Source organism: Mesoplodon mirus (genome assembly GCF_964341445.2).
Source record: "Mesoplodon mirus genome assembly, chromosome: 9".
Taxonomy (NCBI): Eukaryota; Metazoa; Chordata; class Mammalia; order Artiodactyla; family Ziphiidae; genus Mesoplodon; species Mesoplodon mirus.
This window is the reverse complement of record NC_138985.1, coordinates 104,352,338-104,375,131: the sequence shown is the minus strand read 5'-3', so window position 1 is coordinate 104,375,131 and position 22,794 is coordinate 104,352,338. Positions and strand designations below refer to the sequence as shown.

Below are 22,794 nucleotides of genomic sequence, written 5' to 3'. Positions count from 1 at the left end.
TAGAGGGTTTTAGCTTGTTGCCTCTCTTATCACAACTTCAGTTTCATGCCCCCCAGTCCTTCATTTAAACCATCTATTGTCTGAAGTTTTCACATTTTTTGTTGTATTGCCTGTAGTCTTAATGAAGGATGAATGGCTCATAATTTTGAGTTCTTGCATATGTAAATATGTATTTCTACCACTATTTAAAAGTGAATGATGTCAACAGAATGGAAAGACAATCCAGAGGCTGGGAGAAAATTTTTGCAAAAGATACATGTGATACAGAACTATTATCTAAAATATACAAGTAACTCTTAAAAACCAACAATAAGAAAACAAACAACCTGATTAAAAAATGGCCCAAAGACCTTAACAGACACCTCACCAAAGAATATATAGAGATGGCAAATAAACATATGAAAAGACGCTTCATATCATGTGTCATCAGGGAAATGCAAATTAAATCAACAGTAAAATACCACTACACACCTGTTAGAATGGCCAAAATACAAAACACTGACAACACCAAATGCTGGTGAAATATGGAGCAATAGAAACTCTCATTCATTGCTGGTGGGAACGTGAAGTGATACAGCCACTTTGGAAGACAGTTTGGTGGTTTCCTACAAAGCAAAACATACCTTTACCATACGATCCAGCAATCATGCTACTTGGTATTTACCCAAAGGAGTTGAAAATATGTTCACACAAAACCTGCACACGAATGTTTATAAGCAGCTTTATTCATAATTACCAAAATTCAGAAACAAACAAGATATCCTTTAGTAGGTAAATGAATTAACTGTGCTACATGCAGACAAAGAATTTTATTCAGTTCCAAAAAGAAATGAATGATTAAGCCATGAAAAGACATGAATGAACTTAAATGTAAATCTCTAAGTGAAAGTAATCAATCTGAAAAGGCTGCATACTATACGATTCCAACTATAAGACACTGTGGACCACTTTTTTCCAAGTTTGCAGTGATACATAATTAACATGTACTATTTGGTGTTTATTTTTATAACTTTTTCTGCTTATTGTATCCATTGAAAAAGAAAGACAAAATAAACAAAAGGAATTAATTGGAGAATCAAAATTCAAAATGATCTTGGCAAGTTGGTGTGATGTGATGTGTGAAAATCAGTAACAATTAGCAGAACAAAATGCATATACCTTTGTTTAAGTTAAAAAAAGAAAAGAGTGCAATGGGTGTAGAGTCTTTGTAACCAGATTATAGGAACCAGGTCTTGGGAAATTAGTTGTATAAAAGACCGGTAATGAATAATTTTGGAAATAAGATAGTGGTGATGTTTGCACAACGGTGCAAATGTAATTTGCCACTGAAGTGTACATTTAAAAATGACTAAAACAGGGCTTCCCTGGTGATGCAGTGGTTGAGAGTCCGCCTGCTGATGCAGGGGACATGGGTTCGTGCCCCGGTCCAGGAGGATCCCACGTGCCGCGGAGTGGCTGGGCCTGTGAGCCATGGCCTCTGAGTCTGTGCGTCTGGAGCCTGTGCTCCGCAACGGGAGAGGCCTCAACAGTGAGAGGCCCACGTACAGCAAAAAAAAAAAAAAAGACTAGAGTGAAGGCACAGATTTTTCATCTTAAAAGCAAATGAGATCCAGCATAATGGCCTGAACAAATATTCTATCATATATTATTTATTTCAGGATATAATATCACAGTCTAGACTAAGGCACAGATGGTACTGAAAGTTTCAAAACTGGTATTATTTTTAAAAGAGTTGAAAAAACCATTTGTGGTTATCCTGGAGGAAATTAAGCTATTCTACAAACAATTGGAGTACTGTCATGTAGAAAGAGAAACAGACATTATCTATTCTGTTCCACAAATGTATAAGTGAACCTAATCGGTGGAATTCATCTACCCATTCAATCCACAAACCAGGTCTGCTTGATGAAGTCATGGCTCATTTCTTTAAACACTGGTACGCTAATAAAGTTTTTAAATAGGCAGATGATGTCTAAATACTACTGGATACCTGAGAGAAGATGATCTAAAAAAAGGCCCTTTGCTGAATCACTGACATGTAAATTAACTGGTATTGGCCTATATAAGGAAATCCATTAATCATGTGGAGGAATTCTTCATTTGAAAGCAAGGGTCTGACCATAATAGTCTTCCTTAGTGTGAGTGTGGCAGTCCCACCTTCACTTATCTGATCTCCTTTTTGATTTTGATGATAGATAGCAAGAAGTTCTTAGTCTTTACCCTTTATCTCTGAATTTCTCTAAAAATTTACAGAGAGCGGCCATAACTTCTTTATTCCTCAAGCTGTAAATCAAGGGGTTCAACATAGGTGCCGCCACAGCATAGAACAGAGCAACCATCTTCTCCTCTTCCACTGAGGAGGCTGACCGTGGCCCCAGGTAGGTGAAGATGGTAGCCCCAAAGCACATGCAAACCACAGTGAGGTGAGAAACGCACGTCCCAGACGCTTTGCTACGTCTCTGAGTAGAACAAATGCGCAGAATGGCAACAACTATACGACCACAGGAGAACAGAACCGGGGAACAGGGAAGCATGATCACCAGAAATACTGGGGCAACCACCATGACCTCATCGAAGTAGGTGTCCACACAGACTAGCCGTAGCACTGCTAAGGTCGCACAGGCAAAGTGATTAGTAACACTGTGACACAGGAGAAGCCGAAAGGTGATGATTGTTTCCGTAAGTGAATTCATGAAAACAGCCACCAAGCAGCCGGCAGCCAGGCCCAGGCACAGCCCTCCGTGCATGATGACTGTGTAGTGCAGTGGGTAGCACACTGTCACGCAGCGGTCATAGGGCATGGCTCCCGGCAGAAAGAACTCAGACCCACCCAATGCCAGGGATGCATAGCGCTGGAGCACACAGCCGTGGAATGGGATGGACTTCTAGACTGAGAGCAGGTGGGCCAGCATTCGTGGGGCAAAACTGTTTATATAACAAAGGTGCACAAAAGATAAAACACTAAGGAAGAAATACATGGGGGTATGAAGCCTGCTGTGCAGTCCGATCAGAAGAAGAAGGGGGAAATTTCCCACAACAGTCACCAAGTACATGGCCAAGATAAAGACAAAAAGGGAGACTTGAGTCCCCCAGTCACTGGACAGCCGCAGCAAAACGAACTCACCCACCCATGTCTGTGTTTTATTTCCCTGGCCCATGAGTTTCTCTGGACTGAACTCATGATGTCAAAATAACAAATTAAGGAAACTCAGAATTGGAAGGTGGCTTCTAGACCACAGGGAGAACCTACCCACCTGAACTTAAAGTTCTCCTTGAATGTCTCAGCCAAATCATCATCCAAACTCTGCTTGAACATGTCCGTAGATGAAGAACACAATGGGACCCAGTTTTGCAGCTGGAAATCAAGGAGAAAAAAAGTTACATTCTTGAAATTCAATTTATTGGAAGATAATCTCTTCTCCTAAACATCTGCTCTTAAATGGAGGAAAGAAATTAATGCAGTGGTTAGACAAAATCCTAGTCAATTTAGTAGTTATTATAGGGGATAATTTCTGTCTTTCTGGTGCGACATTTTTTAGCCCACATGACTTTTTCTGAATTCTACATGATGTTCAATACCATTTAACTTTTTTGTTTTGTTTACTCTGGATACCTCAGACACAACTCTACTCACCCCTCCTTAATGGACTGTATCCATGAAATCCTGAATGTTTTAAATGATATTCTCATACTTCTTATTACTAAGTGATTTTGAATTTATTTTCTGTAATTTGCCCTTTTAATTTGAGAGTGGCAGGCGGAAGGCCTCCTCTCCACCTATCTCATACCAGTGGCCCAGGTGGGCAAGATCAACCCAGGATGGCCAACTTCAAGACTCAGGTTGAATGAAGAGAAGGTACACATAGCTGCTAAAGTTTATCTCTTATGTCCCCCAAGGGAAATTTAATAAAGCATTTAATGATATCAGGTTATTACTTAATAATATTGTAGGGCCTCCCTGGTGGCGCAGTGGTTGAGAGTCCGCCTGCCGATGCAGGGGATACGGGTTCGTGCCCCGGTCCGGGAGGATCCCATATGCCGCGGAGCGACTGGGCCCGTGAGCCATGGCCGCTGAGCCTGCGCATCCGGAGCCTGTGCTCCGCAACGGGAGAGGCCACAACAGTGAGAGGCCCGCATACCGCAAAAAAAAAAAAAAAAAAAAAAAAAAAAAAATAATATTGTTTTCTCAGGGAAGGGACAACTTATTTCCCAATATAACAGGGATCAGTCCTCAGCAGGGAAGGCAGAAGGATAGAAAATCAGGTCTTTTTTTTTTTTTTTGGTACGCAGCCCTCTCACTGTTGTGGCCTCTCCCGTTGCGGAGCACAGGCTCAGCGGCCATGGCTCACGGGCCCAGCCACTCCGCGGCATGTGGGATCTTCCCGGACCGGGGCACGAACCCGTTTCCCCTGCATCGGCAGGCGGACTCTCAACCACTGCGCCACCAGGGAAGCCCATCAGGTCTTAATTATAGAACATGACGACAGAGACAGTAGTAGTTTTTTGACCCAAAATCAAAATTTCTTTTATGTTTGCTCACTTCAAGAAAGAAATAAGTGATCCATAACTAAAATATACAGATGGGAGTCTGAGGTCTCTGAGACAATCCTGTGACAGTACATGAAAGATTCACGTGAAGATAATTATTCCCATGGCTTCTATACTATTCATGCTATAATTATAGATGGACAACAGATTACAATTATTGAAAGTTTCCAGTTTCAGCATAAAAACTTTTAGAATGATTGTTACAGATCACACCACTTATAACACAGATGGTTGGAGGACTTAATATTATAGTTTGTTATCATATGGTTAGTTATTAAATATTCAGGATTTAGTATTGTTTTGAATAAGTTCCAAAGTGTCAAGGAATTACTAAAAAGAGAACTTTCAGAAATTGAGTATCACACAGAAATTAGTGGAAATGATCAATGTCAGATGCCATGTTCAAGGCCTTGCACTGAAAGCTTTCAGTCACTTACACCAAAATTGATTGGAACAAGATACTCAGCTGCAACATTGGCAAAGAAATGCACAATATTTAAAGATATAAGTAATATTCTTCACTACATGAAAAGATAAAGAATTCAAAATCTTGATGACAAATAGGTATAGTTTATAATCAAGAATGATTTTTTTTCTAGAATGTTGAAAATTAACAGCTTGTCAGCCTCACAGCTACAAACCAATGGCCTAGTCTTAATTATTGTGTATTCCCTTCCTTGTAATTTTATTTTGCATTTTACCTATTTATACATCAATTTCTTTTTGTTCTGCTACATTTTACATTGGAATAAAAATTATTGTCGTTATACTTGTTGGAAATTTTCCTAGTCATTTCAAGCCATGATAAAAATGTGGACTGGTAATATCTACAGTGCTTTCCTATTCCTATGTAAATGGACTCTGACATTCCAATGCTTTTTAGAGATTTACCAATAGCTAGAGACCACACTATAAAATACAGCTAAATGCAAGACCCATCCATCCTTCCCCATCCATTCACTTTATTCCCAACATATGGCTGCCTATCTTTGCAGTTTTCAGAATATTTGGACTGAGAGAGTCATCAGGCCCATTGTGACAGGCAAGGGAGTTTTCTGGAAAATTCATTATAAGTACTTTACCTGGGGATATCAGTTTTGCATCTAAATATCTGAACTATATTTTCTCCACATGGAAGTGTTTGTTCTTCTTTTTACTTTCTCCTTCCCCACCTAATATCATGATGGCTATAGATGGCCATGATGTGTATATATATCATGTATTTGTGGCTCCACGTATTAGTGAACTCACGCAGTTCAAACCCATGTTTCAAAGGTCAACTGTATATATGTGTGTATTTTTTTCAAAAATTGCTAACATAGATATTGAAGAAATTAATAGTTATTTTGTGTTTAATGCTTTATGTTATGATTTAATTAAATAAACTATGTAAATCACTAATAAAACCTAAAACATACCAAAGTGGATGAATTGTTTCCAAGAAGTATTTCTATTGTGACCTGTTCTTTAAAGGAATACCAGTGATTTGTCCTACGTTGTATGTTCAGGCCTGTCTCCCAGGGCTCAAACGTAACTGTGAAGCAGGAACTCTTCCAGGTTTATCAGCAGGTATGTATGTGCAGATAGGTAGCATGGATGTGACAGTGATAGTTAATGGTAGATTCATTTACACTGTTTATACTTCTATAACCAGGACTCAAACGAATGTCAATTTTTAAAAGTCAATGCAACAACAAAAAAATAAATGGTGTCTTTTTACCTATCTCCAAAACCATATCCCAAAAAAAAGGGTATTTGTGCTTAAAGTCATGTTGCTTTTGCTCAGTAATGAAGTCAAGCTAGTGAATTTCCAAGTGACACATTACTTGCAATCAATTTCGTCTTTTTAAAATAAAATACATTTGATATTTTTAAAAAGTGATGTGTAAAGTCAAAGTAAACCTGTTTCTTTGTAAAATTGTTTCAAATAACTTAACAGGTCAATTGCCCTGTGAATCACTGAATGGTAAGGTTCAGTTTTAGAAAAGGTTCTCAGGCTTGTCTATTATTTTGGAGACAGATGGCAGGAAGAAAACAAACAAGCTCCTGAAACACTCTTCCCCAGAGTGCAAAAATCCACTGGAGTGGGAAAGACGGTAAGAGAAGAAATAAGAATCATAATTACACTTATTTTTATATTGTTGATATAAATACTTTATTTGCTGAACACTTACTCTGTACTAGGCATCATACTACTTTATATACCTAATATAGTATAATAATATTCACAACAACACTCTGAACTTTGGCTTATTATCTCTATTTTACAGATGGGAAAAAGACTAGACCATGGAGGAGTCAGCAGGTAAACAGGATTATCTGATAACCTGAGGCACATCAATCATCCTGCTCCTATACATAACAGACCTTGTGTATAGCACAGTGATAGTAATTTTTTAAAGGTTGTGGATTCACCTAACATGAAAATCAGAAGACATATCAAGAGGCTAATTGAGTTCCTACTTTTGATCCCATTTATTTCACAATCATGGTGGACCAGAGTAGGTACTTCTCACTCACCTATGAAGCTGAAGTCTGGCCTTCAAGCCACATCAGCAACATGAGGAAAAGAAACACAGCCCATCACCCCTATTAGGGACTCTCTTCATGAAGTATGTGATTAACTGGCCTCTTTCATAAATTTGAAAAGGTGATCATCCTTCTACTTTGTGTCTCATATGGTGATGAACGCAACGTCTTATAATGGATCCATGGCAGGAAGTTCTTTCTTCCTCTTATAAGAGAAAATTAAGGGCTCTAATTATGGAAAATAAGGAAAAAAATAATTTAATAGTAATGGATAAATCGAGTGCTTACTTTTTAAAATTAGCTTTCAAAAGAAGATTTGAACCTAAGGATAGTTTTGTCTACCCAAAAATATCCCTAACAAGTAAGAGATGAGACATGACGAAGGGTCCTGGTCTGAAGGTATGAGTTTTATCTGGTTGGGAAGATTTGTCCCTTCTGAGATGTCTCCCATGGGGAACTTGGAATCTATTCTCTGTAGTGGTGAGTGCTTATAAATAGGGCAATACATCCCCTATTGTGTAAATAGTTACTATCGCACTAACATAAAAAGTGGGCTATGTTTCCAGGTCACTTGGCAATCACACCAAAGGCAGAGGAAAACTGTTGAGTGGCCATGTAGTTAAGCCAAAACCATTACACAGGTGGAGAAGAGAGCCAGGAGTTCTTTCCACTCAGAGGAACACTTTCTATAGTGTCCTCTTTGGATCCCACACATAAGCACACTCACTCATGCTCAAGCTGTTCACAAATTTCTTTTCAAACCTACTTAGCTGTACACTCACAAACATAATTTGAATAGCCAGAACGTATTTTTTAGGATAAACTTCTACCAGAGGACAACTATATCAAGCCACCATACTCTTAGGTTTGAGGAGTATGGCAGGAGAGGCCATGGATTACAGGAACCTGGTTTCACAATTTATGTTGCTAAATAAGTGATGAAGAAAGACTGAAAATGCCTGACTCACCCCTGGAGAATGGAGGAGGCCATCCTGTGCCTTGGAAAGATGGCAGGGCTGGGAAAGTTATGGAATTTGAAGCAAGTGCAGTTGGAACAGGTACCTTTCTATAACTTAGTGATAAAATCTCAAGGGACCAATTATTTTTTGTTTATTAGATTTCTTTTATTTTCCATTTCCCTCTGTCTGGTCACTTCTGCATCTAACACCCTAACCTACATTTCAACTTTGCAAATGAACATTTTGTTTCCTTGTCCCTGGAGCATGGGAAGGAGCTTGCCAAATTTTAATTTCTCAAGGGAAGTGTGTCTGAGCCTTCAGTGATAACACTTTTGGATGGTGGGAATTTTTATCCCACTTTTGGACCGTGAAGATTAAATTGAAACTTTCTCATTCCAACTCATCCATCTCCACGTTCCTTTAAGCAATAGCTCCTGGGCCTGGCAACTCACGGGACCACTGAGATGCTCTATGGTACATCACCTAATCTGAGGTTGGACAGGGAGAGTTTTTTATGCCAATCCCTAAACAGATGTTGCTTATTATTGGGCTGCTCTCAGGTTTGTAATTCTACCATCACATCCTGTAACCTTAGCAATTTCACCTTTCCCTTCACTTTAAGGAAGATGATCTTTCATATCCTGGTTTGTACTTAGGGATTTTTAGTGTTGGGAATCTTTAATAAAAGTACAGGGGCTTCCCTGGTGGCGCAGTGGTTGGGGGTCCGCCTGCCGATGCGGGGGGCACGAACGTGCCCCGGTCCGGGAGGATCCCACGTGCCACGGAGCGGCTGGGCCCGTGGGCCGTGGCCGCTGGGCCTGCGCGTCCGGAGCCTGTGCTCCGCAACGGTAGAGGCCACAGCGGTGAGAGGCCCGTGTACCGCAAAAAAAAAAAAAAAAAAAAAAGAATACAGAACAATTGTAAATACTGAGGCACTTAATAACAGAGCCTCAAAACACATGAAGCAAAAACTGATAGAAATGCAAGGATAAATAGGCAAATTCACAATTATAGTTAGAAATTTCCATACTTCTCAATAATTGATAGAACAAGTAGAAAGAAGCGAATAATAAGGAAATGGTAAGGAAATAGAGAACTTCAACAGCACTATCAACGGTCGACTAATTAACATTTATAGAATACTCCAATCAACAATTACAGAAAACACGTCTTTTTCAAGTATGTATGCAACATTTACAAAGATTGAACATATGACTGGTGATAAAATAAGTTTCCATTAATCAAAACAATTCAAGTAAAAAATATGTTAATGCCTCAAAACCCTAACAGAGGGCTTGACTGAGGAAGGGCCACACCACCCAGGGTAAGCCAACCTGGACCCATCTCTGAGCTTTTTCCGCTGGAGCTAGCAGACAAGTCAGGATTTTGTCTCTCACATCATGTTGTATATCTGGGGCCTCCAAGGGTCACTTTTTCCACCTCATAGAGGAAATTGATGAATGATAGAAAAGAACAAGCTCCACAGAGAGAAGCAAAGCCAAGAGGCAGGAAACAAGAAAAAATTTAAAAAGACAAACTTCAAAAAAAGTTTTAGACTCTAGATTCAGTTATTCATGATACCATTCATGATATTCATTACTATATTCCACAGTTAAGGTATTTAATTTATTTAATTTTTAGTTTTGCTTATCCAGTTTGTTTTGGGTCTTATCACTTGAAACCCTAACGGTCCTAACTATAATGGTAACACTACGGCTCTGTGGGTTTCTCACATCTTCAACTGAACGCTGATCCACACACAGCAGACTTAAAGTGCCAATACTCCCTGTGGTATCCCAAAAGGGGTGTCCTTGTCGAGATTTAGGATGGCTTTGGATTCAGACAAGCCAAGGCTGAACTGAATCTAGGCTGTATGAGTTGATTACTAGCTGTCTGAGCTTGCGTGAGTTACATAGACTTGAAACTCATATTTTATCCCCAATGTGGATAATAATATCTGTATTTTAAGGAAAGACGTTAATATAAGGTTATAGAATTTAGGAGACCTTTAAAGTTTAAAATTCGTAAGTGTAGCACAGAGCTAGCTAGTATTACTCTGCTCTTTCAGATTTTTATAAATCTGACTTAAATCCTATATTTATATAACTGATGGGAATTCTAATACCCCCTCTAAAAGCTTCTAGACTTCTTGGCTCCCAAAAAGTGAATAAGCATCTGTGAAACAGAACTACTTTGTAACAGAACCCCACAAAGCACAGTCATTAAATAAAAAATATATAGAACAGGTGATCAGGTGTCCAGACTGCTCATAGGGACTTGATGAGGAAGTATCACAGCAAGGTAGTCAAGGTAGTCAAGGCCCAGGGTTATAGACTAAGATAGGTAAAAAACAGATGAAGCAGACATCAAGCCTATAATGAATTAACTCTAGGACAATATGTCTTCTGGCCTCTATGCTTATGATTCACGTGTGAATATTGGTGCCCAAACAAGGAATAGTTCTCTACAGACAGAGCAGTTTGTCTCAGCCTTTTATTCATCATCATCCCTCAAAGAAAACTTTTTAGACATCTTTTTCTTAATCACCCACCCCTTGAAAATTTAATACCTTAGATATTCTGTATATCTGTTTATATGGTCCCTTTGAAGGACCATAAGCCATTGCAATATCTAAGATATTTTTGCCCCCCGCCCCAATGAAGACCAATTTTCACTGCTTTGGGGATGATACCTCCTACAATGAGAATGCATGAGACAGAATTTGTTCTTTGTTGCCAAAAATTAGAGGTCTGTTTTCTAGACACTTTTCTGGCATTTACTCTTCTGTCAGACCCCTTAGATTGTTTGGGACAGACTAGTGAGTTGGTCTAAAATGTTTGCCAGAGGGTCAGGGAGGACAGGAGGTGGGGGGAAATTGGTAGAATACTCTATGAGAAAAAAACAAAGATAACAGCAAACAGTTATCAAGTGCTTTTTGTGTGTCAGCCATTTTACTAACTGCTTTACATATAATATTTCCCTCAATACTCTCAAATTTCTCATGAGGAGCTTATTATTCTTTGTAAGTTATGAAAAAGAGAGCTGATTCTTAGAGAGGTTTTATAACTTGTCCAGGATCGCACTTCTTGTTTTGTTATCCTGCTATACTTTGATGAGGAAGATGTGGAAGGCTCAAAGAAGTCAGGAAATAGTATGCATACAGTGGTGAGATATTTTCCATGAGATGGGAAAAAAACCTCATGATACTGAGGATCAGATTTCACTGAGAGTAGCCTAGCCCAAATTTGGAACTAGAAGGACAACCAAACCACATCAGTCTGACTTGGCTGTGTATATTTTATAGGACCTATGTTTTATACAATAGGCTTAGGTCTCAAAATCCTGAATTTTAGTGGGATGAATAGGGGAGAACCTGATGGTCCCAGACATCATGATCAGGGACAGTACAGAGTGAAGCTTCAGCTTGTACGTAAGGGAATGTGTCCCCAAAAGACCTGTCACTGTGGTTAAATGCTGCTAGGACTAAGAAGTAATACAAATCAGCCAATTAATATTCAGCAGATATCTAAGAATTATGCTCAGTGTGTGATTCATGTCCTCCATTCACCCATTAGCATGGAGTCCTTAGATCTTGGGTAAATGGACCTAAATGACTATGAGAAATGAGATGCTTTCTGAAATGCAAACTGAAGTGAGAACCACTTCATTTTCCCTTAGAAGCCTTCACCATTATAACAGTCTACATTCAGAAAAGAATCCCTTCTTCCTTTGACTATCAGGACTCTTTATGAATCCTTTCTTCCTTTGAGTATCAGGGCTCTTTATATGCATACCTCGGGTTATTACTTTACACTTTTGTTCTATTTCCCCTATAATGGTGTAGCAAACTATTGCCCAAAGGCCAAATTTGGCCTGCCATTTGTTTTTGCATGGCCCACAAGATTTTTTAATATTTTTAAATCGTTGAACAAATAAAAAGGAGAATATTTTATGATGTAAAAATTATATAAAATTCAAATTTAAAATTTCAGTGTCCATATATTTATATTTATTGCTACCAGCCACATTCATTCTTTTTTTATGTATTATCTATGGCTATTTTAGTGCTGTCATGGCAGAGCTGAATAGCTGTGATGTAGAATGTATGGCCCACAGAGTCTAAAATATTTTCTCTCTGTCCTAATACAGAAACAGTTTCCCAACCCCTGCCCTAGAAGACTGTAAATTTCTTGAGGTAGCGGCCATATCTGAACACAACTTTGATACCCCACAATGCTAAAAGCACTGTCTGCAACAAAGTCAATGCCTACAAAATGATCAACTGTAACTTTGTTTTAGAGAAGGCTGAGAATAAAGATAAAGTTGGTCAAATCAGAGGAAAAATATGACCTTTGTGACCTTGTAATTGAAGATACTGAGATGAAATTCAGAGATACTTTAGGCTCAGTGATGTCCACAGGTAAAAGGGGCACATTTGTCTATACACATGTGGACTATTAACCTTCACCATTCTCGGACTTTCCTGGTGGTGGAGTGGTTAAGAATCCACCTGCTAATGCAGGGGACACGGGTTCGAGCCCTGGTCAGGGAAGATCTCATATGCTGTGGAGCAACTAAGCCCATGTGCCACAACTACTGAGCCCACGTGTCACAACTACTGAAGCCCCCATGCCCTAGAGCCCATGCACCACAACTACTGAGCCCATGTGCTGCAACTACTGAAGCCCATGTGCCTAGAGCCCGTGCTCCGCAAAAAGAGAAGCCACTGCAATGCGAAGCCCATGCACCACAACAAAGAGTAGCCCCCGCTCACCGCAACTAGAGAAAGCCCGCGTGCAGCAAAGAAGACCCAACACAGCCAAAAAAAAAAAAAAAAAAACCTGCACCACTCTCAAATCTCACTCCTGTATCTCTTCCTCCTTCCCCTGTATTCTCAGCCATGGGTACTCCATCTTATCTCACAGAGAAAATAGGTGCCAGTGGAAACCCTTCAACTTCTGATCACCAACACCCAAATGCAAATCAACCAAAAACCAATCAACTGACTTAATAATGAGACCAAAGAAAAAGAAGAGTCCCTCTTTTATACTCCTTGAAGAGAGTGAGAGGACCCACTATTACCATATTTTTTGTCTCCTTCCCTTACCTATCCCTTGTTTAATCATTTCTTTCCCCCCTTTTACCTTATTTAGGTTTATCCTCAGAGACAAGGTACACTCACAGACAATGCCAGCTCACAAGATTTACAGAGATTAAGTAGGGTTTCGGTGTCTGTGTGTGTGTGTGTGTGTGTGTGTGTGTGTGTGATGGGGAGGCGAATACAAGAAGGCCTTTAATGTGGAGACTTGAGAATAACATCTGCAGAGCAGAATGACCTATCCTGATAACACAAAATCAAAGCTGTATTATCTTTCACTGGCTTCTCCAAGAAAACTGCTTTTCTTAGATTAACTATGTCTTAACATTGTATTTATTTATTTCCTTGTTTATTTGCTTATATTTTTCCCAAGATCTCAGAGAAAAGAAAGTTTGCTGAATTTTCAGAAATTACAATTTAACCTTCTGAATGGTACCCAATATACATGCAATAGTTTTCTTATTAAATTATTCATATGCTAATTAGCAGTAACTGAATCTCGTATTTTTCTTAAATAATGTCATTGTGTACAAACACCCTTGATCATATCCTTATCATGGTAAAATATGAATTTGGTTGATGTTTCTCCTCTCATTTATTTCCATGACTCAGACAGAGTCTGTATATCCACATGCAGTAGGTCACGCACAAAAACATTTTAATCAGCATTGATAGCGATGCCCTCCTTAGGACAGTGACTCACACAATTAATGAACGTGACTATATATTAGTCACACAATATTTTAAGTGAGTGTTCAAATATGAAAATGCATTTTGCTCCCAATGGAAATACAATAACCTCCTTAAAATGTGGTTGAATAAAATCAGTGTTCCAAGGTAAGATCCAAGATTGGGTCAATGATTACAACAATTTTTCACGCTGCTATCAAAAACAATAAATGATATTTTCCTCAAATACTCTGAGGCCATATGAATGGCTACTGAGTGGTTAACAGTGAGAAGTTCTATTGCAGCAGGGCTTAAATTCTCTGAACATGCTGCTGTGACATAAAAACACCCTTACATCCCACACCCCAACCCAATCACTTAGCCTCCTACCCAGTATCACCAGTACACATTTTGTCATCTCCTTCCTGGTTGCCAGGGCAATGCAGTTACAATGCTTCATATCTGAGTTGGGTGGGAAAGCATACAAGCAAAGCTCTTTTCTCTAAGTGATGCTCATGATTCATCAAGTTGCCAGTTTGACGTTAATCCAGATAATTGCCCTAGTAGTTTCTGAAAGGCCCCCTTCACCTCCTTATTCCTCAGACTGTAGATCATGGGGTTCAGCATGGGTGTCAAAATGGCATAGAAGAGAGAGATCAACTTCTCCTGAAGGACAGAGGGGCTGGAGCGTGGTTGGATGTAAGTGAAAATGGCCATGCCATAGCACAGGACAACTACTGTGAGGTGAGAGGCACAGGTGTGGAAGGCTTTCTTTCTCCCCTCTGTGGACTGGACCTTTAGGATGGTGGAGATGATCTGGATGTAGAACAAGAGAACCAAGCAGAAAGGTGCCATTAGCAGAACAATACTAGCAACCATGATTGCGATCTCATTGGAGGAGGTGTCCACACAGGCCAGCCTGACCACAGCTAGGAGTTCACAGGATATGTGATCAATATACTTGTTCATACACATGGGCAACTGAAAGGTGATGGCGGTCTGCATGAGAGAGTTGACAGAGCCACTGACCCAGGATGTGATGGCCAACCTAGTACAGAGCCCTCCATGCATGATGACCGAGTATCTCAGGGGGTCACACACAGCCACATAGCGGTCATAGGCCATCACTGCCAGTAGAACAAAGTCAATCCCACCCAGGCCCCGGGAGGAAAATAACTGGGCTGCACAGCTCACATATGGGATTCCTTTATGTTCTGCAAGAAAATGCACCAGCATCTGAGGGACAATGCTTGTGGCATAAGAGACATCAACAAGGGAGAGGTTGGTGAGAAAGAAATACATGGGAGTGTGGAGTCGGCTGTCCAGTCTGATCAGAAGAATAACAAGGAAGTTCCCCAGCACTGTCACCAGGTACATAACCAAGAACAGGACAAAGAGAGCAATCCGAGTGTCCCAGTCACTGGACAGGCCGAGGAGAATGAATTCTCTCACCAAAGTCTGGTTATCGGCTCCCATTTAAAAATGTGAGGATTATTAATCTGCGGAGAGAGACAGAAATAACAGAATCTACTGAATCACAGAACCATAAAAATAACTTTTATCAATACAAACTACATACAATTGGCCACCCTTAGATGTTTCACATCACTCATGGGCCAAGATGACAGGCTTCATCCTGATATACACTGTATCCATTCTGCATCAGAGAACAGGACAGCACCTTCATAAGGACTTGATGTTGTCCCTGGGAGGCCCAGTTAAAGCCTGAAGATAATGCATTACAATTTTAGGAGTTCCACATCTTTACCAACTTGCCTAAGTCTCTAGGGCAAGGGAAGGATGGTAGATAACAATGGCAGGCAAATTGATAAACAGTGAAGAAAAGCTTGGTGCGAAAGTTACAAAAACTACCTTAAATATGTCAGCTAGATCCATTATGATGACATGTATAAATCTATTATAAGAAGAAATATTGAAAAGAGGCAGGGGCTTGTGAAAAGATCTGGAATCAGAGAATCTAGGTTTGAAAGCTGATTTTATTCACCAGCTATGTGATGTGGGTTTAGTGACGAACTTTTACATATGAAACAAGTAATATTCTACAACTCACAAGTACATTTAAGCTCACGTGTAGGTAATTAATGGAGAAAGTACTCTGTGAACCGTTACTTGTAGCATACTGTAGTAGTATGGGCATTAGTAGTCATACGATCTCTGCCTTGGCGTAAATAAAGTAGCAAACATGATTTTCTCATGCAACGCCCCCCTCAACAATTCAGTCATAAATAATATTGGAGGCAATTTTTAATAGAACTGAGGGCTTAGGAATAGCTGGGTCACTTTGAGGACCTGGGGACCATTTGTCTTTCTGACAGCCTTGGGTCTCTTTAGCCTCAGTGAGATACAGTGGGGTAGATGATTGTAATTGTACCTTGTTATTTTCATTTTTCTCCTTTCAACTTGCTGCTGTTAAAAATCTACCCTTTTATATGGGCTCAAAATGAAGGAAATGAGAGTGTGAATGCTTGACTTTTTATTTACAAGAGAGAAAGGGAAGCAAATGTTTAAATACCTTTCTTAATTGTCTAAGGCAGAGAAGGAGGTATGAATTCATGTAGATGTACAGAGGAATGGAGTTGACTTTTTGCTTTCTTTCACCCAGAAAGTGCTTTTTCAGTAGAACTGTATGTTATAATGTCAATTTGGAATATTAGTAAGAAGCCATTTACATCTTTAAAAATATTTTATAGGACTGATTCATTCTTATTTCTCCATGCCTGCCTAATTCACTAACTTTTCTTGCAGTGTACAAAATAAAGTACAAAATAAAGGAAAATAGGAGATAAGGCAGTAAGAGGGCTTGAGGGCAGAAACAGAGCTGCTTGTGTCATCCACAAACCCTTAGGGGTTGGGGTAGGGTCTCCGAGCAGAAAAGTGAATACTGTCTATGCTTCAACTCTCTTACCTGTGTGAAAATTAATAAAGAAAAACCCTGAGTAAGGGAGGCCTCATGGGGAGTCTCAAGCCAACCATCAGTGTAAATTACAGGAAGAACTGTCAATTACAGGCCCCAGGGAAGAGTAATCAACAGCAAAGAATCATCAATTACAAACCTCAACAGGAAAAGCTAGACACATTGCATCTCTTGTAAGTAACCGACTACCCCAGCAACTCAGCCAGTGAGAAACCGTCACAACCCTGAATTCTCAGTTTCATCCACAGGACTTTGGTTCAAAACAGCCCTTCCCAACATCCTCCTTTTTCTCTATAAGGTTCCTCTCCTTTGTTTGTGGGACTTGCCTATGGCTTTTGCTACAGCTTGCGATTTCTCTTGCAATAAACCCTCTCCCAAATAAACCCTTTCTTTTTTTGGGGGGGGGTACGCGGGCCTCTCACTGTTGTGGCCTCTCCCATTGTGGAGCACAGGCTCCGAACGCGCAGGCTCAGCGGCCATGGCTCACGGGCCCAGCCACTCCGCAGCATGTGAGATCTTCCCGGACTGGGGCACAAACCCGCGTCCCCTGCATCAACAGGCGGATTCTCAACCACTGCGCCACCAGGGAAGCCCCCAAATAAACCCATTTTGCTGGCAAAATAATTGTTCTGTTTTTAAGTTGAAAACCTGTTAAAGGACAAAACAAAGCAAGTAGGTCTAGAAATGGCCATATATTTCATGATTCAGATACATAAATTTTCATAAACCTCTTTTGTAATGTCCACAAACCTGACGTCCTCTACTCTCTATCAAGATACTTCTACCACCACCCACCCCTCACTTTGCTTTTCTTCAACATGGTCAGGCTGAAATAACATCTACTTGCCTCAAAGAAGGCCTTCAAATATAATTGTAAGACTGCAAGAAAATATTTAACTTAAAAAATCTGTTAACTTCTGTTGAATATATAGCAGATGTGCAGCAGAAAGTAGTCATTTCTTTTTCTATTTATTTGGCAAATATCTATAAAGTCTCATCTTGGCTAGATGTTGGTGTTTCAAGGCGAATATTACATTTACCTGTGTTCAAAGACCTAACCCATCCATAGAGGAAATGACACAAAACAGATCGTCACATCATTTTTTTCCCCTGGTGCATGTGCAAGCTGCCTGGAGAACATGCCAGCCAATGACTCACCTGTGCTCCTTTTACCCACCCTGCACATCTCTCTACTACAGCTTGTGCCTCATTACAAACAAGTGACAGTGCCACTTAGTGCAGGTATGAGCTTCGGAGTCTAATAGTTTCTGCTTTGCATTCATTCTCTTCCACTTCCTGAAGCAAGTCACTTGGCCTCTCTGTGTCTCATTACTCTTCATCTATATAATATGGATAACATTGGCCTACTGAAAGGATCATCAGTGAAATTAAGCAGTTGAAAATCCAACATTCCTATTCTAATGACTGAATTAGGGCAGGTACCCATTATTTGGTGATGATAATTGATCTAACCTTTTATTTCATGCTCTCTCTTTCAGGATCTTATTTCTTCATTTAGTCTATCTCTTTGTCATCCTGGGGTTTCTCCTGCTTCTGATGGACTCCTTTTCCCTCATTATAAAAAATATACATACCTCTCACCATGGAGAGAGGAATCTTTGGTATTTTTCACTCTAATTATTTCTTTCTTTCACATCCAGAGTTCTCAAATGATTGGCATCCACTTGCTGGGTTTATTTCCTCAAAACATTCTTCATTTAAGCCATGGAAATGTAGTTTTCACCTTCACTAATCCATAGAAACTGTACTCTTAAAGGTCACTCGTGGCCTTCTAGGCATCAAACTCAGAAACTTTCATTTCATTTTCATTGCTAACTTTTAACAGTGTTAACTAATTCCTCCTTCCAACTCTCAACTCTATCATTCACTTCTGATCGGATTTTCCTCCAATCTGTTATTCCTCATCTGCATTCTTGGGTAATTTTCCTAATTCTCCTACCCCAGTACTGTGAGAACTTTTTAAGTTTCTTGCTCACAGTTAATACTCTTCTTTCTATAGTTTTCTTTTCTTGAAGGGTTTTTGATTTCTAGCTACAGTAATATTATCAACTATATGTAGCTCACCCTCAATTCTATATTTATCTCCTGGACTTCCCTCCAAAGCTCCAGATGCTTTTCCCAACAATTTAAAAAATATTTCATAAATATCTCACGAATATCTCCAATTCATCTCCCCACATGCTGTATTCCTTCCTGACTTCTTCATGTCTGACAATGGAACTAAAAGTTCTCCCACTCTTCTAACACATCATGATTGATTTTTTTCTTCTTCCTCACCACTCCATAGAATAAATCCTCATTTATTTAAGCCTCAAATAAATAAATAAATCTTTGTTTTAATTACATATCTTCCATCTTGCATTTAGTGTTCATTCACACTTACGTTTGCCCTCATCAATCCCACTTTATGAAGTGTAATGGCTTCCCTGTAAATTTCCCTGATATCATAAGCTCTACCCACTCCACACATCCTACACACTGCCTCCACGTTAATCATGCAAATTTCTTCACTTTCATGCACAAACAGATATATGATGTCTAAATGTATACAGAATTAAGTTCATCCTGAGCAGAATTCCCACATAATCCACAATCTTGTCCTGTCTTATTTCTAAATTTTATTATCTGTAGAATTATTATACTGTTTTACAGCAAAGTATTTTATTAAAATAGCTGAAATATCTTCCATTGATATGCTACCTGATTAATTTTAACCTAAGACTATTCATTTTTAAACACCATGTCTTATTTCAAAATTATTAACATCCAAATACACCTTATATCCACACTCACATAGTCCCTTTTGGGACTCATTGTAGATGAAGAAAACAGAAATAACATCAGCATTTGGAAAGCCAAATGAAGGAGAAAACATGTGTTTATCAGATCCTTTTAACACTCCCTAGAGTTAACACTGTCTCCATATTACTTTGGGGTCAGCTCCACTGGAATAGAGCTGGACTTCTATCCCGGCCCAAGGTAGAGAGTGGGTTAGTGCCTGATAATGTGCTTCATACCTCACTGCTCCATCAGGAAGCCAGAGCGTGGTCTTCTCAGTCCAAACTAATTTGTAGAATATGTAGCTCTCTCTAAACATGTGTTTTTCATTTAAGTCAAAAAACTAAGAGAAAAATCTGGGGATATTTCTCCATTTGTCTGTGTAAAGAAGACAACAAAAACCTCATGGTGCAGACCTGGGCATACAACTGATGTTCAAAACCGGAGTTAAGGGGCTTCCCTGGTGGCGCAGTGGTTGAGAGTCCGCCTGCCGATGCAGGGGACACGGGTTCGTGCCCCGATCCCGGAAGATCCCACATGCCGCGGAGCGGCTGGGCCCGCGAGCCATGGCCGCGGAGCCTGTGTGTCCGGAGCCTGTGCTCCGCAACGGGAGAGGCCACAGCAGTGAGAGGCCCGCGTACAGCAAAAAAAAAAAAAAAAAAAAAACAAAAAAACCGGAGTTAAACGATGACCACAGTTAAGAGGCCAATCTATTTAGCTCTTCCTCCTGTAAAAGTCATTTTGTATTTTCTTCTCAGTATTTATTTTAACTTTGGCTAATTCACCATTTTTCCAGGTTCGTAATGCTCCATTAATAAAAAACAAAATCCTATTTTACATCTTTTGGGTCATATCATGCTCACACTCAACAAATCTCAGATCATACCTCTCCATTTGTTTTGAGCTTTCTTGCCTGCTCAAAAATAAACAACCCGGGGCTTCCCTGGTGGTGCAGTGGTTGAGAGGCCGCCTGCCGATGCAGGGGACACGGGTTTGTGCTCCGGTCCGGGAAGATTCCCCAGCAGGTCCAGGAAGATCCCACATGCCGCGGAGCGGCTGGGCCCGTGAGCCATGGCCGCTGAGCCTGCGCGTCTGGAGCCTGTGCTCCGCAACGGGAGAGGCCACAACAGTGAGAGGCCCGCGTACCGCAAAAAAAAATTAAAAAATAAAAATAAACAACCCATGCTGACTGTTCAAAACACAGAACTGAAGAATGATGTACCCATGTGGTTCATCTCCTTAGATATAAGCACCATGAAGGATGGGCGTCTTCATGCCTGTGTTTTATGAATTATAGTGGAGAAAGGAAAATTACTGTGGCCCTAACGAGTATAGAACATTATGTGACTTTATATTAAAGGTGCCATTGAAATATTCCATAAAAAATTATCCCCTTAAAGTACTGTTACTAATGCCTGGAATCTGTTACTTTTATGTTGAGTATTATCCTTTTGGTGAACTGTTTATATATGAAATAATACTAAATGAGGGGGTTAAAATATGAAGTACCTAATCTTATTGTGGACTAGTATGTGAATGACACTAAAACTGCAGGAAGAGTCAGAGGTGAGATATGAACAGTAAGATCAAATTTTATCAGTTAAACTATTACATTTTCAGACCTTACTTATAACTACTGCCATGTGCCTTCTCCCATTACCCAGTAATTATCAGTTATATATATATCAAGACTGAAATGTTCTTCTCTCGATGACACAGAAGTATGTAGGTGAACACATTCCTCACACAGCTCCTTTTACATGACAAAATACACCTAAATTAAAAGTTAAATTTCAGTCAATTATTACATTTTTAAATAAAAGTAAATCTATTTATTGATTCCATGGGTACTGTTATATTCTCTGGATTATAAAAACTTGATTTAAATTGTAACAAATATAATGTTATTTTCCAAACTATTCTATCTCTATAAATTCAGCCATAATTGTTTTTCCTATTGTTTCAGTCTCCTACTACCTGATAACACCTTTGGCTGAAAATATTCGTCACCTGAACAGGATGATGAGTGCAAAATTCTGACAACGGTGCTAGCTGATATTAAAACCAGGACTAGTCTTTACCTAGGGCTTTGACGGGGAGGAAGATAAAATTTGGCCTTAGCATGCTCCTGCCCTCCTTTTCTAGGCCTGCCTTCTAACTCTTCTTCTATGAGCCAAATAGTTTCATGCCATCTCTCTAATTCTCTACACGAAGGCCTGCCTTCCAGTAGAAATGGCCTGTGCTTTAAAACTACCCTTTCCTCTTATCTGGTAATTAGGAGTAATGGAGATCAGGCATCTCCAACCAGTCTGTTATAATTAAACTCTGAGCAGAAGATCTCCCAGATTAAAGACCCTTCCATACCAGACCCCCTAGAGCTCTACAGTATGCCTTTCAGGTACAGCCCCAAGCAGGTATGTGGCTTCTCAATTTGCAGAACTCTTTTAGCTTTTTACCGCTTCTTCCTCCACTTTCTCTGCTGTAATAGTACTAATAAGGCCTGAAGTTGAAAGCTCATCAAGATTAGAGGGCTTCCCTGGTGGCGCAGTGGTCGAGAGTCCTCCTGCTGATGCAAGGGAAACAGGTTCGTGCCCCGGTCTGGGAGGATCCCACATGCCGCAGAGTGGCTGGGCCCGTGAGCCATGGCCGCTGAGCCTGCATATCCAGAGCCTGTGCTCTGCAACAGGAGAGGCCACAGCAGTGAGAGGCCCGCGTACCGCCCCCCCCCCAAAAAAAAAGAAAGATTAGAAACTTGACCCACAAAGTCAAACTAATATTGACAGAATTTTCATTATATTGGTGCCACACAGATAGGATCATCATTGTGGTTCTCTGGAGATGTTTTCAGAAGTTGCTGTTTCCATTTTTAAATCATTTTCTAGTTGAATTAAATTTCCGTTGCTACTCTATGGACAAACACCCCAGAGTACTCTATGAAATTTTGCAAAGATGGAAGTATTCAGGGCTTAACACATGGCTAACTTTTCCACTTGCAACATTCTCACCACATTTTATTTATCCTACCCTGGTGTATTATACATTTAAACCTACCTAACAACATTTTCTATTACTGTTGGCTGTCTGCTTCAATAAATCATCTCTATCTCCTCCTACATTAGGAAGAGAGAAGTATTAATTTGAAAAGATTCAGGAAGCATGCACACTATAAAAGTGATCCTGAATATCTCACCTTCCAGAGTTATATTTCAGAATCATAATCTTCCCACTCTTCATGCCAATTCAAAGACTACATAGTT

At 39.8% G+C, this 22,794-nt stretch overlaps 1 protein-coding gene across 1 annotated transcript; it reads right to left on the bottom strand.

Moving 5' to 3' along the window:
- Positions 1-2,216: 2,216 nt before the first annotated feature.
- LOC309810304 (olfactory receptor-like protein OLF3) lies at positions 2,217-15,279 on the bottom strand (the record flags this gene model as incomplete). The annotated part of the gene is made up of 2 exons (XM_082632265.1): positions 2,217-2,885; positions 14,998-15,279. The coding sequence occupies 2 exons, from the start codon at positions 15,277-15,279 to the stop codon at positions 2,217-2,219; spliced, it is 951 nt and encodes a 316-aa protein (XP_082488391.1).
- Between the last annotated feature and the right edge of the window lie 7,515 nt (positions 15,280-22,794).